General features: G+C 36.2%; 1 protein-coding gene across 2 annotated transcripts in view; it reads left to right on the top strand.

Annotated features, from left to right (window-relative positions):
- Positions 1 to 16,505, top strand: part of LOC140750440 (cyclic GMP-AMP phosphodiesterase SMPDL3A) — a 63,967-nt gene that overhangs the window by 44,277 nt on the left and 3,185 nt on the right. For both annotated transcript variants that reach the window (XM_073083956.1, XM_073083955.1), the window contains exons 2-9: positions 6,465 to 6,609; positions 8,040 to 8,105; positions 8,735 to 8,888; positions 10,067 to 10,272; positions 11,195 to 11,361; positions 11,754 to 11,952; positions 14,964 to 15,073; positions 16,201 to 16,373. In XM_073083956.1, the coding sequence (XP_072940057.1) occupies positions 6,540 to 6,609; positions 8,040 to 8,105; positions 8,735 to 8,888; positions 10,067 to 10,272; positions 11,195 to 11,361; positions 11,754 to 11,952; positions 14,964 to 15,073; positions 16,201 to 16,373 (1,145 nt within the window). In that variant the 5' untranslated portion in view covers positions 6,465 to 6,539. The remainder of the gene's footprint in view (positions 1 to 6,464; positions 6,610 to 8,039; positions 8,106 to 8,734; positions 8,889 to 10,066; positions 10,273 to 11,194; positions 11,362 to 11,753; positions 11,953 to 14,963; positions 15,074 to 16,200; positions 16,374 to 16,505) is intronic.

The following is a 16,505-nucleotide window of genomic DNA, read 5'->3' on the forward strand; positions in this document are numbered from 1 at the left end:
CGACGAAAATCTGTAATTGGTATTAATAATAACGACCTGTAAATTGAATTTATTTTCTCTAAAAAAGAAGCCTATAATTTACCAATTAATGTCGGCTTCATTCGACCTATCACGCGATTGATTCTGAGAATTCGGCTTATAAATTAATGATCTAGGCTAACCATATTATTAGCCTATATGTTTCTAACATTTTAACAATTAGACGTAGGATCTGAAATTAATTAATGTAGCAAGGCACACATTAGTTTTTAGGAGTATCGATAGTCTTTTTTTATGATATAGAAGTAGCAGACGAATATGCAGACCACCTGATGGTCAGTGGGTACTGCCACCCATGGACATCTGTAATCAACCCCAGATAGGGTTAGATATTCCTACCTGAGGTCGGAAACAGATGCGCCGCTTCACCGAGGACTAAGCTGGAACGCTTCAGAAAAGTATGTCTCCTTTAACACACCCTCAAACCTGAACACAGCAGCGCTTAACACTGCTGCTATGAGGCAGAAATAGGTGTGGCGGTGGTGCCGCCGGAGTCGAACCGCAAAGGGTTCTACCTTCAAATAGCATCGTAGTCGAACGTAGTATATATTATTGGTCGTTAACACGAGTCTGTAGGCAGCAGTACGTTATCATTGATCCAGGTGCTCCTTTCCTACTTCGATTTCATAAAAAATCTTATTACATACCCCACTCAATTTATAATATTTTAATTAACTTATCATTAGTATAGTGCGCGTAAAACTGCTAGTCCGCTCTGAATATAAAAATGAATCGCGCCATTGCAAATTGTATGACTACACTGCTCGCAATAACTTCAGAGCAGACTAGCAGTTTGGCGCGGACTCTGCCTATAAATGACCTTCTATTTTTCGTGTAATAGTTAATTTGTAATGGTCTCGATTTAGTCTACTTGAAATCTGGAAACTACTTTCCCTTGGGCTATGCAGACTACGTTCCCTTGGACTATGAAAGATACTGGAGTACTTTTGCAGTATTGTAACTTACCTTACTGATAAGCGTTATGCAGTCAAGTAGAATAAGTAGGAATTCCACATTACCCGATTTTCTCACATTCGTAAATACTCCCACGCCGTAACTAAAGAAAAGAATACGTCTGGAAGCCAGCCAAACACTTAAGTTCCGTATTTTATTCTAACATAAAAAACGAACTCTTAAGACCTGTACCATTAGTATGAGTTTTTACGTTTTTACAAAAATGACTGTTTTTGTATTTCTTTACGTAGTTCCTATACATTTCCAATCAGTTCTGATACAATCCGCTAGGAGCGCTGATTGTAAATGTGTGGAAAATAACGTAAACAAGAACCAAAACAGTCATTTTTGTAAAAACGTAAAAACTCATACTAAGGGTACTGTTACGTAGCGTTATAATAAACGAGTAAGTGTAACATGTTAGAAAATTCCGTAATACAACGAAAGCCAACATCCAAATTTACCTCACTTACTTACATCAAAAGTTTTAACTAGATCGCCGTGAGAATTCGCGGATATACGGTAAAGGAGTTGTTATGGAATCTATCAACTTTTCTTGTTAAACTCGTTATTATCGGGAAAATAACATGTTTGGGTTATCCGACGACTTTCTGTGTTATTAAGAATCAAAAACATAAAGTAGAATGAGGCGGAACAAGTATTTTTACTAAATTTAAATAAACAATCATGCTGTTCTAATAAAATAGGTAGTAGTATTGCTGCCTGCTGCCTAAAGACATCATAATAACTATGTAATTTACATAAGTCGTATTGGTAAACTTTTGTCGTATTGGCAATATCTGTGGCAATATAATCTCTGGCAATACTCGTATTTCATATGTACCTGAAATTTGACGCTTGACATAGTGGAGCGGTCAATATAACTTTCTTCATAATGTAATAATGTAATTGTTTACTTAAAGTAACAAAGACTTATTTATTTAATTACAATTATTTTTTTTTAGGTACATTACAATTTTATATGTAGGAAACTGCAATGGGAAATAAATCTACAGTCTACTCTATTGCTTATCATCTTCAGGATGCTGTTGGTGCTATCCCGGACACGGTACATCAGGGAGCTGCATCTTTTTCTCATTATGGTGTAAAAACAGTTTACATGAGCTTCTGCAAACATCCCTGATGCACTACAGTACCTTGGTAGTCCCATCAGCATCCTAAAACCATTATTATATTGAACTCTAAGAGCATTGTAAGTTTTTTGGGTGTAATTGGTCCAAAGGCTGCTGGTATAAAAAGACGTGGAATAAGCGTAAAATAAAAAAAAATAAAAAACGATTTTGAATATTAGCAATTTTATAAAAACTCCAGATAAGGCCGTAAAAGTGTAAACCCATTCAAGTTTTAATCACAGCGCTTTTATCATGTAAAAACACTTATCATTTCACGTCCATCGACAGATAACTTCGAAAAATTTCACGCCGCCGTTGCACGCAATCAAAGCATTTTTCATTTCATGTCCTATAAGCTACATGGATTGCTTCGAACCATTACTTTCATTACTAATTCATTACCCTACAAATATATTATTTAGTAATGGTTTTTATCACAAAACACGGAAAAGGCAAAAACATGCGTACCCTTTTTCGATCAATCATTACCCCTTCGACCTTTCGGATCAAGCACCCGAAAAAGCATCTCTCAAAAGCCCTCACTCGAAGCCACTCAAACAAATAAGGCATCTGTTCTCACAAACAATGACGAGTACAGTCAACAAAAAACCTCATTTTCACTCAAACATTGCCAACAACACTGTATGTCGATCTCTCAGAACAACGATCGCTAGTTGAGTGGAGTAAGTCTTGAGTGGTCTAAATCTTAAGCGATAGCGGAAACAAATATGCTAGACACTATCACACGTCATTAATTATTAATCTATCTTAATTTTTGCCCATCACAGATTGACATTTGTCTGTTTCTTTTAACAAGACATTGTCTAATCTTGATCTTTAGTAGGTGAAAATTTAATAGATGGTATAACGGGCTTAATACTAATAAATTACTTCCGTTTCATAATACTTTAAAATTAGTCATCACAATATAGACTCTACTCTTGATCCAGTATTTGTTTTCGTACTCTTAATCATAAGAGTCTTTATCATCATTATCGTAATATTTTCTATTTCTGTCATCAATAATCATTGTTAGCCTTTCATTAAAATATCTCTGTGGGCGCTAATATATTGCGCAAATTAAATGTTTACCACTTCACTCATGTTATAAGATATAAGAAGAAGGAGACATAAGAAGAAGGAAGGTTTAAGGTTATGTAGTGGACATAGGCAAAGTGCCTGTTGGCAAATACTTCACATATTACTTTCGAGAACATTACAGGGAAATAACAATTTTCATCGCTGTTTTTCTGGGTCGTTAAAATAAAGTAATATTTAATTGAACACCTTTGAAATATGAACGTGAAAACATGTTACACTTGGGCTAATACCTACCGATTAACGTTTTATTTTGTTACCAGTAATCGCTATGTCTCCAAAATTATGCCAATCAGGGTATAGTGGTTCAGCTAGCTCGTGTCAAGTGCCCATTTGTCCGTCACACTGACCGTTTCGAGGGCCTCGAGTGTACGTCGTGTTTATGTTTACGTGTGACTCGAGTGAGATTCTTGTCTTATAAATGTTTCTGGTTTCGTCTTGGTTTTTATAAAGATACTATTGGGCATATGATGAGCTATGTGGCGGCAGTTATACGGCCTGACGCAATAGGTTCCGGGTTCGATCCCTGGCTTAACTACACGATGAATTTATATGTCTGTTCTAGGTGTTTGTATGACCATTGTGTGTAACTATGGCACTCACGACACAAAAAAAATGTAATGCTATGAGTGTAGAAAAAGTTTATCATTTTTCAAAATCTTCTTGGTTTTTTTGTAAACTGATGTCCCAAATTTTTGTTACATTTGTCGTAATAAAAAGTATACCATTTCTGTAAATATACTTGCAGCTTAAGCTGGAATGATATTTCTGTATTTGGAATTAAAGTTGCATATTTTAAATTTATGTCGGCAAATAATAAAGTAAAAACTGCACCGCATTACCACCAACAAAATAAGTAATTTCAAGAAAAACTGGAATTCTAAACTCTAACCGTATGTTATAGAAAATTCTGTATTTTAAAACATTTTTGGTATATACCTACATTTTAAATGCCTATAAAGAACGTTTTATCTCAAGAAACGTTAATCAATTGGATATACTTCAATTATAATGTTAAACAGAGATAAGTATTAACTTTTCGAATTCTAAAATTGAACGCAAATTACCTTTTTGGGCAAATTAAATAATATTCAATTAAAACACCATCAAGAAGCATATGATCGAATACCTAGGCCATGTGCTTAGGCACGACAGGTATAATCTGATGAGTTGTAGCTCATTATGATGGGCAAGGAAGGGAAGAGGCGCGTTGGACGCTGGAAAAAGTCGTGGCTGGGAAACATCAGGGAGTGGACAAGCATTACCTCTGTCGAACAACTGTTTCGCCTGGCTATGGACAGAGAAAAAGAAAAAATTAAAGCAATGGTCGCAAAATAGCAATAAGAAACAAATATAAATTCAAAAGTTAATCCTAAGAACCCATTTCAACTGTAGCTATTTTCGTCGCTCATTTCGCAAGAAAATTAAATGCACATACACATAGATAATCCGAGCATGGCTATAATAAATCGCTGTCTGTGTGGCTCACACCTCGGGGTCGATGCCACATGATTAATTAATTTCACGACTATTAACGTGCGTTGTGTGTGTGGAAGACAGTTTAATTTGGCGTGTGTTGTTCAAGTTAAACATGCCAGCGTGAGACGAAAATTTATGAGGTAGATAAGGTTGATTAACTGAATCAAGAATATAAATTGGGAATTAAGTTATATCAATATTGTTACTCGTTTGTATGTCGTGTTCTTGTTACTAGAGATTTTTAATGTTTATTTTAAATGCTATGTATATAAAGTTTTTTAAATGTACTTAAATATTAAGGTTTCTTCAAATGTATCTGTATAAAATTATTATAAAACAAAAAACCAAACTGATGAATTTGACAAAGAAATATAGACTTTGTCACTCGTACAGTTAAAAATCTAATGTCACCTCCATATTTGATTTCGACTGTACCTTTGCTTTCGTTTTTGAAAATGTGTCAATTATAAAGGCGTAGCGTGCCGGGGGCGGAGGCGACCACCCCGGGCGGCATGTATTGACGGGCGGCAAAATACGTTTTTTCGTAGAAAACATGTATATTACGGAGAAGCAAATTTATGAAGAACTTTTTTTCGCCGAGAAGGGGATAGCAAATTTATTGTCTGATCAAACAAATGAACGCTTAACAAACGTTTTCTACACTTACAGCCCCACACAAGGAAACCCTGTATCGTTGGTGCCATGGACACACACGTACACAAACACCCAGACTCAAAAACAGAATTCATCATTTAGATTTTTGTTCCTAAACCTGTCTGGCGGGGGATCCAACCCAAGACCCTTTGCTCGTCAGACTGGTATGACCGTTCCGCCACGCGGGTCGTCAAATCAATCATCAATCAATCAATGACGTCGTTTTTTGATTCTAAGAAATTTCAACACAAAATGATTAGTACATATTGAACTTTACTTAAGTCTAATACGTGTGATTTCAATACAGATTTCCTTAGAAGTCCTCCAAATCTAATCACAGAACGCGACAGACTTGTGTTTACAGGTCGATTTCAGCGAATGGGAGCTTCCCGACGCCCCGCTTTGTAAATAGTTCCCTCAATTACACAGGATCGCGTCGGATTTGATCTCCTCGAGTTACTTGTCGAATAGTTTGCGTCTTGTTCGGAACCTGTTGGTTACCTAATTAGGTTTTAGATGCCATTACTTAGGAATACATGTATACGACGATTTAATGGTATGGCTCATACTATGGGGGTGCAGTATTTAAGATGTTGAAATAATAGTAGTACTTAAGATCACCGTTTGCTTTCTGTATCTACACTTTAACCATACCCTTGTTTAAAGGATATCTTGTAATAATCAATTGTCTCTTTATAACAAATAAGTATCCAACGAGCAAGCAATTTACAGATAATAAGTGGCTACTGCCACCCAAGGATAACTATAATTAAACCCAGATAAAATTAGGGTCCTACTTTAGGTCGAACACAGATGCGTTGCTGCTCGTACGAACTAACGCCCGTTATTACTACACAATCTATCCAAATTTTGCCTACCAAGTTTCTAGTATCTCGTATCAATCTTTGAAAGGCAGAGCATTGGATAGATTGATAATCAACAATGGGCGTAAGTTGTGACATTTCGAATGTTTGCCCTTCAAACCAGCATACAGCATCGCTGAACACTGCTATTAACCGTTTAACCGTTTTGTACAGTTATTTAAGTATGTTGTAAACATTACCCCAGTACCTACATATGTACGTAACATTGTCCCATTGTCCCCAGATGAGCAGCGTACGATGACCACGCCACAGGGCCCGCGCTCGACTACACTCGACCGTCACCATGTAACATCGTAACATGAATCTGCGCAATCTCGTCGTGTACATCACTAGCCTACTCTGGCTTAACCTGACTGACGCTAAAATTGGTGAGTAAAGCCGTTTTACTATGAATCAGTTAGGACTACTATTAATCGGTCTAGTATCAAACAGTAATAGCCTATTGGTCTGAAAATCGACAACTATCTGGAGGCCCAATTTTCAATAATATGATTTCGACGTCACTAACCCATTGCTTTTCCACTGCTGGTCGTGGGTCTCGTCTCAAAGTGAGAAAGGTTTAGTCCACAGTCCACCCGGGCAAGTTCGAATTAATAGACTTCACACACCATTGTGAACTTTTCTCTTCACTTTGAAGCAAGTGATAATAGATTTTTATTATGAATTAAATAAAGAATGAGATGCGTGTCTGGGACTTGAACCACGGACCCTCCGAGTGAGAGGCCGAGTATCTTAACTACTAGGCTACCACTGCTGTTAAAGAATAATATACAAGTGCGATTTTGGATCACATACATACTTACCTTATTAACGAGTTTCTTGTAGCGCTTCTTCAACCCACTAATATTATGTTTTCAAGCGATAATTCCTAGTTCCTGAATAGTATGGCAGAAATGTTAAATAAATACCATTTGATAATATGATTTGTCATGTCATGTCATTTTATAATTGAATTAGAAACTAACATTACGTAATATCGACAACATTTATTGGCGCACCTTCAGCATATCAATATCAAACTTACTTACGAACGATATATTAATCTTGAGATAAGTCGTTCGTCGGGAGTTGACGTACGAACCCAGCCACGCAAAGCCACATAAATGCGTATAATCCCACGCTATATATCACTGGTCACAGTGAACGGGAATATTGGGTGTGATGTTTTTATAATATAGGAGTAACAGACGAGCATGCATTCCACCTGATGGTAAGAGTTTACTGCCGCCCGTAAACGTTTGTAATTAACCCCAGATAAGATTAGATCCCTACTTGAGGTCAGCAACAGATGTGCCGCTACCCCTAAGCTAGAATGCCTTGGAAAGTAGTAAATGACTAGATTTATATCAACTGTTTTTAAGTGGTTATGGTCATTACTGATCCTACGGTGCTATATTTATGTAGAGCCTACAACACATACACAAAGATACCAAATGTGTTGCTACAATTGAAGAATAAGTAGACTGTTAAGGTGCTGTCTGACGGACAACGATTTTAGATAAAACCATTAGTTTTTCTTGGAAATCCTATGCAGCGCAAAATCTGCTGACGGCAAATATATTTGTAAATCAAGTATTCCTGGTATTTTCTTATATTCCTTACCATTATTTAAATGTAAATGTTAGTTACAAAATCTTTTTCTTTTATATTTATTTCTGTTTCAATTTTTCTTTCGAATTAATCAGTCAATTTATTTATATTTCAGTCTTTTTGCCGTTTTGGGGCACGCTGATTGCACAATCGAGAATTAGCGGAGCAAACGGACCTTGTTTGTACTAAATTCAAATTTTCTTTCCAGGGTACTTTTGGCACATCACAGATCTTCATTATGACCCGTTCCACAGTTCCCGGGAGATCCATAGAGGTACGCTCGTTATACGGTGTTATGGCGTAACATTTTGTTTTTAATTTTTAAAACCCAGCAGAATGGTCTTTGTGTTGTGAAAGTATGTGAGCATAAATCCTCAGAATGCGAGAAGTTGTGAAATCGGAGATAAAGATTACTGGTTGGTTTTATTTTCTGGGGAATTGCTTGTATGTTGGAGAGTGGATTCCGAGGCGTTTGTGTGTAGTATTGTGTTTTAATTTATCTAGGGTAAAATAAACAGCAGTCTTTCCGCATATTGAACCAATAAGTGGCTTTGCTTAATTAGTGATGCATACCAGGTTTTAAATATATATGCTTCTTATTGATTTTGTTGTTTTGGCAAGTTTGTTTTCTACGTAATTACACATTTTGTAAGAGATTGTTTTTGAAATTGATATATTCAAAGATTTATAACATTTAAAATAAAAGTGGGTACGATTCCCGAGTTTATATACACATCCGTTTGTTCACTTTGTATCCTTGACGTAATAAAATGACATATTATCACAAAGGCCAAAATCACGTAAAATTGAGATGAAATGAGATTTGAACATATTTTTTACGTGCCTCAATAGGCATACATTTTAAATGGTGTTATTGTCGAATAAGAAACTTCCTGTACCCAGGGTGTAAATATAACCGGGGGGACACAGAGCACGGTCACCGCGCTGGACGGCACCGGGATCACACGTGTGACAGCTCCTGGTCTCTGATACAAAGCGCCGCCGCCTTCATGGCTGAGCGGCATCCTGACACCCTCGAATTTGTGCTTTGGACTGGGTAAGTTTATGAAGAACATTATGCCTTTGCAAACAAAAATGCTAAGAAAAATTATTGCTGAAGTATTTATTTATTTACTCTTTATTGACCATGTTAAAAATAGTGTGGTGCAAAATGCGGACTTAATGCTAAATGTGGTATGGTATATAGGTACGTCTCAGAGACAATAAACTTGAAATGTATTCAAGAAACTGCATCAATTGTATTAACAATTATATCAATACGCAGTCAGGGCTATCTTAGGGTTTTTATTTTTGTTTGACTAGCTTTGCTCTACCAAATAGCGATGCGATAATTTATCAAACTCGTTGTATTTTAGAAGATTCAGATAACACATCTCTTATGATCACTATCATTGACGACCTGGGCCTGAAGAATAGATATAATTCAAATAAAACAGGAGTTAAACACCATAAAATTGTAAAGAAACCCAGAAGGCTTAACATTGTTGCACTCGAGTGTGAAGTTGTAAAAGTCGTTAAAACACAAATGTATAGCACTCTTTTACACGCGGTACGTTTTAAGTATGTTAGATAACATTTTTGATATAAAAAAATAATCCCTTGGACTCCAAAAACAATTGTAAGAAAAATGGATCTGTTTGGTAAAGTCAAAATTTCTTCTATCTATAACTTGTTCTTCAAGTCCCTTTTCCTAAAATAAGTTTAAAGCAATTAATTCTCACAAATTAGCATAAAATTGGCCTTCCCAACTTTTGTGAATTTCATCGGGCAGTTTGAAACTGTTTGAAATATATTGGTCTTCCGAACGTACGGCTTAACAGCGACTCTAATCGTTGCTAACTTTCATAGATGATGATGATTGAATGATGGTGGATATATCATCGAGCTGCTAAAGGCACAGTAATTAACAAAGGTAGACTCTACTGAAACGAAAGTAACGCCTGTTTAACGTATTATTTGAATTCAGTGTGGTTTTAGGGCTTAAGTTGCAGGAGCATTTGTTATTTGATTTCTTATTTGTGTTAATGATAAATATCGTGAAGAAGCCTGCATTCCGGAGAGATCTTTTAGATCCCCAAAATTTTCTGATATCTAGTATCTGCATTTGGCCAACACGATACCAATAAATTCTTCTCATTCTGAAAGGACATCCACGACAAATAAGTAGGATACTGAAGGGTTGATAAAAAAACAATAAGAATACATTTCCTACAGGGACATCTTGTCGTCATCCATGGAGCACGAAAGCGAAGAAACCAAACTGGAGGCAGTGAGAAACGTCACAGATGTTTTGAGCCGGACGTTCAGTAGCCAGTTTGTGTTCCCAGCGCTGGGCCACAATGACCCACCTCCGTCAAGACGGCTGGTGGACATGTGGATGCAGTGGCTGCCCACTGAGGCATTGCAGACTTTTGAAACTGGTAAGTTACTGATCAATAAAGTGAATATTTTAAGGTGGATATAAGGTGGTGGTTTATAAGGTGGCTCTTTGTGCTTCGACACCGGTGGCACCATCGTCACACATATGTCTGCCTAATATCAGCAGCGATTAATGCTACAGAATGGCTCTGGTTTGACAGTTGTGGTATACGATATTCTACCTTAATCCTCAGGGGTAGCGATGCATCTGTGGCCAACTTCAGGTAGGAAACTAATCTTATCTGGGGTGGATTACGATGTGCGGAAATAACCATTTACCATCCAGTGGTCTGCATGCCCGTCCGCTACTCACATATGACAAAAAAATAAGGAATTAGTGACAGGGTAGTCGATGCTGCGATTCAATGATTTAATGGATATTGTATTTTATTTTGAGGTATTTCAGGGAATTTATGAAGTATGGTTTCACGATTGAAATATACCAGATAGCAATTTTCCCATAATTATTCTGGCATTCACAGTTCCTGGCAACATTGTTTCGGTTCTGGGAACTCACCGTAGCAATTTGGATGCAAATTTTCTACATTCAGGTTTAAATATTGTTTAAAAGTAATACGTATATTCAATAGGCTTACTATACATTTACATTTCTTATGTTTTAATACTAAAATATAGTTAAATACAAAATATCTTTATCTTTTGTTTTCTTCTTTCCGATATCTTTTTTCAACAAAAAATACCCTTTAGACCAAAATGGTCTGATAATCTCAAAAATAATTTTGATAGTGATAATACTGCTGCAATAGAACGAATTTTTCTATCCTTAAAATATAAAAAAATGCATACTTTAACGAAACATACACTTCAACGAAAGTACTGTCGGCATGGTGTTCCTGTAATCAAATGACGGTGACGTCTACCTTTATAATATACAGTAATCTAAAATCGAAATGATTTCTACAGGAGGATACTACACAATTGAGCAATCTCGCAGCAAGCTTCGGATAGTGGTACTGAACAGCGTGCTGTGGGCGGGCGGCGCGGCGAAGACTGACGGACCTCATCGAGGAAGGTCACAATGGGAGTGGCTGGAACATGTGCTTAGCAAAGCCAGGAGGAAAAATGAAATGGTAAGTTGTTTATCTTCACATTTACTTTTTTTTATTACTTGTCTTGTAGTAAATGTAATATGATCCCGTTCACCCTTATAAAGATTTTGAATTTTATTTTTGCATCACCAAAAAATTTACAGAATAAAAAGCGAATTAACCTCTTTCTTTTGGAACGCTGGTTAAAAGCAGTTGTGCAAACAAAGTAGTATAAAAACTAAGTTTTAAGAACATTTTTAATATTCTTGTCTGCCTAACCATAACTACAGAAATAACTTTGACGTGTCTACATCCAAACTTAATACGACATTCCACCACGTAAACGAAGATATTGCTCGTAAAAATAAAGTAGGTACCCGCTTTAAGAAAACCATAAAAACAACGTTTCGAAAATCCCATTGTTTTTTACACAGGTATACTTAGTAGCCCACGCTGGCCCAGGCGTTGATGAGCGGCACAACGCGGGTAGCTCATCAGCGGCGGGCGGAGGCGAACTCACTCCCACAGCCAATACCAGGTTACTACACGTGATCCGAGCGTTCAGTGACGTCATAGCTGGACAGTTCTACGGTCACCGACACGCTGATACCTTCAGACTTGTTTATAGTGAAGGTAAGCTAAGATACTATGTTTCTGTCATATATTTTTGCTACTTTGCTTACCAATAGTTTTTATATTGTGAAACTATTCTCCGTCTTAAGAGAGTCACACTAGATGAATAAATAAGAGAGGATGCATTCCATTTATTCCATTATGCAGTGAAAGTATTAAAGTGCTATTTTAGGTCAGTAAGGGACTGTCCCTGTAGTTCCGGGATCAGAAGAGGGCTACGGTATCCTCTGCCTGTCGTAAGCGACCCCGGGAAGAACGATGGTATGTGTGACCTCATACCGTCGTACGCTCCACACGGAGTGGTGAACTTCATAATCATCTGGGCGGAGCCAGACGGGGCCACGCGCCAAGAGGACTCCGGTTGCGTTCCTTTGGAGATCCCGGAGTCCTCTACGCAGCGCTGAGGACGGTCACCGAGGGAGGGGGGAGGGGGGGGGTTTAGTGCGGTAAAAGTCCCACATAACCCGTCGTCGCTCCCACGGCGTCGGGTTATGAAGTCACCTTTTGAAGGTTTCCCCCTCGTCAACAAAAAAAAAAGAAAAAAAAACAAGATATAGAATCCGACTTGATGCAATTACAGCTTATCTTTGGGTATCACTAGACCAAAAAAAAAAGAAAAAAGAAGGTCAGTAAGGGACAGATCGTAATGGTTCATAAAGGGTCTCTACCTTATCATACCATTCACACCAACACAGGAGCGCGTAAGTGTAGTGTGGCTGTGGTGCCGCTGGGGTGATACCACGGAGAAATCTACCTTCTTTCAAGGGAGACAGTGGTGTGTAACGAAATATTGTTAGAATTAATCGACATTTATATTCCTTTGCTTGCAAGCGATTTGATGTGAAATACTGATTTAACCTTAACCGAATTGCTGAGAGATTAATCGAACCACCCACACAATACATTTTAAAATCCGTTCGAAGTCTTTTAAAACTTTCTCAAAAGAAATGTCTGGGGATATGTGCTGCGAAATTCTCGTATTGTTGCTTTACGAAGTCGGCGGGGAACTTTAAAAGATTCTGAATTCCACTCAGAAAAGTTTTGAAAGCTGCGGTAGCTTCTGAACTTCGTGTGTGTTGTGAAGCCTAAATAAAGTTGTTGTTTGACCTCGAGCGATTAGCGAGAAACGATTGTAGATAGGACTAAATGTTTGTCTTCTTATCTTTTTGTATTATTTTATAACATTGCAGCCTCGACATGGAAGCCTAGTACATGTGTCAAGGAGTGATGAGTGTGCATGGACCTGTATTTGTATTGTACCTTGAGTGGGAGTTCCTATATGTATATAGCAAGCACGTTATAATAAAATAACCTATTTACGGGTAATTTAAATGAACGATACGACATCTGGTGTCGTTTTTCAGCAGTTTTTACGACTATTTCATATATTTATTTATTTATTTATTAATAGAATCGCCAACATACTGTACACTTATACATTAAATATAAAACAAACTCAAGTAGGTATAAATCTAAGTGCCAGGACAATTATAGGCGACGACAACATGCAAATTAACAAATGTCAATTATATAAAAGCTATGAATTAAAAATACAAATATTATTAAATTACATAACAAACATAATATTGTGAAGAAAAATAATAATAAAAGATGTTATTGAATAAATTGTCATTTCAAAAATAATCAAGAAGAATCAAGAATTTTAAAAATATTGCAATTAGATTGAATTGAATTAATTAATAATAAAAAAATGCATGGTGTAATACAGTTTAAATATACAGTACAAAGGTAAGTGAAATTTAAAATGTCATGTAAAAAATAAAAAATATATATGTATACGTTAAACAATATGACAGGTGAATTATATAATTACACTTCACACAGTTTCCTTTTAAGCTTGGCAATGCTATCTGAGAAAAGATCTATTTGAGTAGTTTTAGCAACATCATTATATTCTTTTATCAATCTGTTTAGAGGAGCGTTTTGGCCTAAATTAGATTTACTTGTCGAATAACTAAAAGTATTTAGTCTAGTAGTTCTTGGTAGTCTTTGAGGTATTGAGAAATTTAAACATGAAAGTAACTCAGATACATCTAGAAACCCATTCACCAGTTTTAAAAGGAACACAATGTCTAGCATACGCCTTCGATCCGCCAACGACTGCATCTTAAAAAAGGTAAGTCTATCTTCATATGATTTAAATGTTTTAGCCAAATTAAGTGAATAAATTAAATGCCATAGAAAACGCTTTTGGAGACTTTCTATCCTTTTGATATAAATTTTATATGATGGGTTCCAAGCAACACTGCAGTATTCTAACCCGCTACGTACAAAGGAATTGAATAATGTTATTTTAGTTCTAGGAGATTTAAAATCCTTACAGTTCCGTAAAATAAAACCTAACTTCTTGAAAGCTTTGGAACATATTAAATCAATATGGTTATTTAACCTTAATTTGCTATCAAGCAATACTCCTAAGTCGGTGATTTGATTCACCTCCACCAATATATCATTGTTTATCTTGTATTTGTAATTATTTGCAAGCGTCCTTTTACGAGTATATTTAATCGAGAAACATTTCGAAACATTTAAATTTATATCATTCTCAAAACACCATGATACAAGACGGTTTAAGTCCTCCTGTAACAACACAGCATCCTTTGAACAATCGACCGCTCTAAATAATTTGAGGTCATCAGCAAATAAATAGTATTCGGAGTGAAGAAAACAGTTTCCAATATCATTAATAAAGATGTTGAACAAAATAGGGCCAAGGTGTGAGCCTTGGGGTACACCTGAATGGGCTGAAAAGGATTGTGAAGAAAATCCATTTACTACAACCGAAGAAGTTCTATTCGCTAGGTACGATTTACACCAACTCAGCAAGGGTTCTGCTAACTTTCTAACAATATTTTTTTTTATACATAACAAAATACAAAAGTGTCGCATAAAAACGAGTGTATTTTTGGTGCACTTATCTATCATTTATCGCTTACCCGGTCACTGTGAAGCAAACAGTTAGACGTTGCTGAGTCGTAACTTTGTTCCAGGTCGGCCGGTATCTTGGGCTCTGCTCGGTCCATCAGTCACTCCCCGAGGGGCTGGCAGCATGTCAAACCCAGGACTTAGGCTGTATAAGTTTGACTCTAACACTGGCAAGGTAAGTTTGCATATGACCTAAACATATACCTTAAGGTTAAACGATTTAAATATGATTGGATGTTTAAGAGAATTACGAACGTTTCTGAAATTTGAAGAAATTTGTTTTGGTAATCTAGATGAAATTGTAACTTTTTATATTTTTTTGTCAAATATATAAAAGTGTCGTGATTTAATGACTGTTTACTATTCTAAAAGATTGTAATATATAATTCAGTAGTTAACGAGATTTCTGTGCTTACTGGTATATAAAACACAGACGGTTAACATTCTACAAATATTTCCGATTTTGTAAAGATAACCATTATAATTTAAGACGTTAAACAAATTATATTCAACTGAAAATATATTACAACATAATACACATTGCAAAATTGAAATGGGAAAAACATTTCCGGGAAATAAACTCCAATAAGTCGGGGAGGAAGGGCAATGCATAGACAAAAGCTTCGAACATTTTGCTTTGTTAATAAATACGGGGAGTCGACATCCAATTTGGCCTCACCCTCTTCATGTACCTAATGAATTCGATGTCTCGAGATGTTCTTAGGGCTTATTATGCAAATTGAAGTGAAAAGTGGATGCGATGGTAAAAATAATTTAATTTGTGTATTGATATCACTTGTGTTAATTTATGATTTTTTGAAGTTGATTTGTTTTACAATAATTATGTAGCATTTACAACTTATTTTACGATAAATTTGCAGTGAAATTACGGCAGATCATTCGTACAAATTATGCTATCAACAAAATTGATGTGTCCTAAAATAGGACTTTAAAAACACACACGTATTACGAGTACTTCTATTACATATTAATAGAATAATACATAACTAATGGATGATACAAGTTAATGGTCAGCCCGTGTCAGAAGTTTTTAAATACCCCATAGAGTTTTATATATAATTTAACCACTGTCACTTTATAGTAACTATCGATAAATTATCTTAAACACAACATTACGCTTAAAAGTCACCCGTGAGTGTACTCAACAAATGCTTAGTTTTCACAATTACGATCTGTGAAGATCGTACCGCTGGTCTTTTCGCTCTTTAAGAGTGATTGCTGAGTAAATATATAAAAAAATACCAAATTATATTATTATTTAAATCCCTTATTCCTAACCAGGTGTTGGACTACACTCAGTATTACTTAGACGTAACAAACACGAGAGGAGAGGTCCACTGGGCGGTAGAATACAACCTCACGCAGTATTACGGGCTGAGGGAAGTCAGCGCGACTTCTCTCGACAGTCTCGCTAAGAAAATAAGGAACTTCCACGATCGAACTACACTTACCAAGTAAGTTTATTGTTTTGAGATCCAAAATAATTCATGTAATTGCGACTGTATTTAGTAAGGTGATATTTTTCTACAAATTTCTTATCTAAAATATGGCCTTATGGAGGTATGCAGAGTAAGAATTATTTCTTA

This window comes from Epargyreus clarus, unplaced genomic scaffold (assembly GCF_041222505.1).
Source record: "Epargyreus clarus isolate Ecla_fem2 unplaced genomic scaffold, WU_Ecla_fem_2.2 ptg000019l, whole genome shotgun sequence".
NCBI lineage: Eukaryota > Metazoa > Arthropoda > Insecta > Lepidoptera > Hesperiidae > Epargyreus > Epargyreus clarus.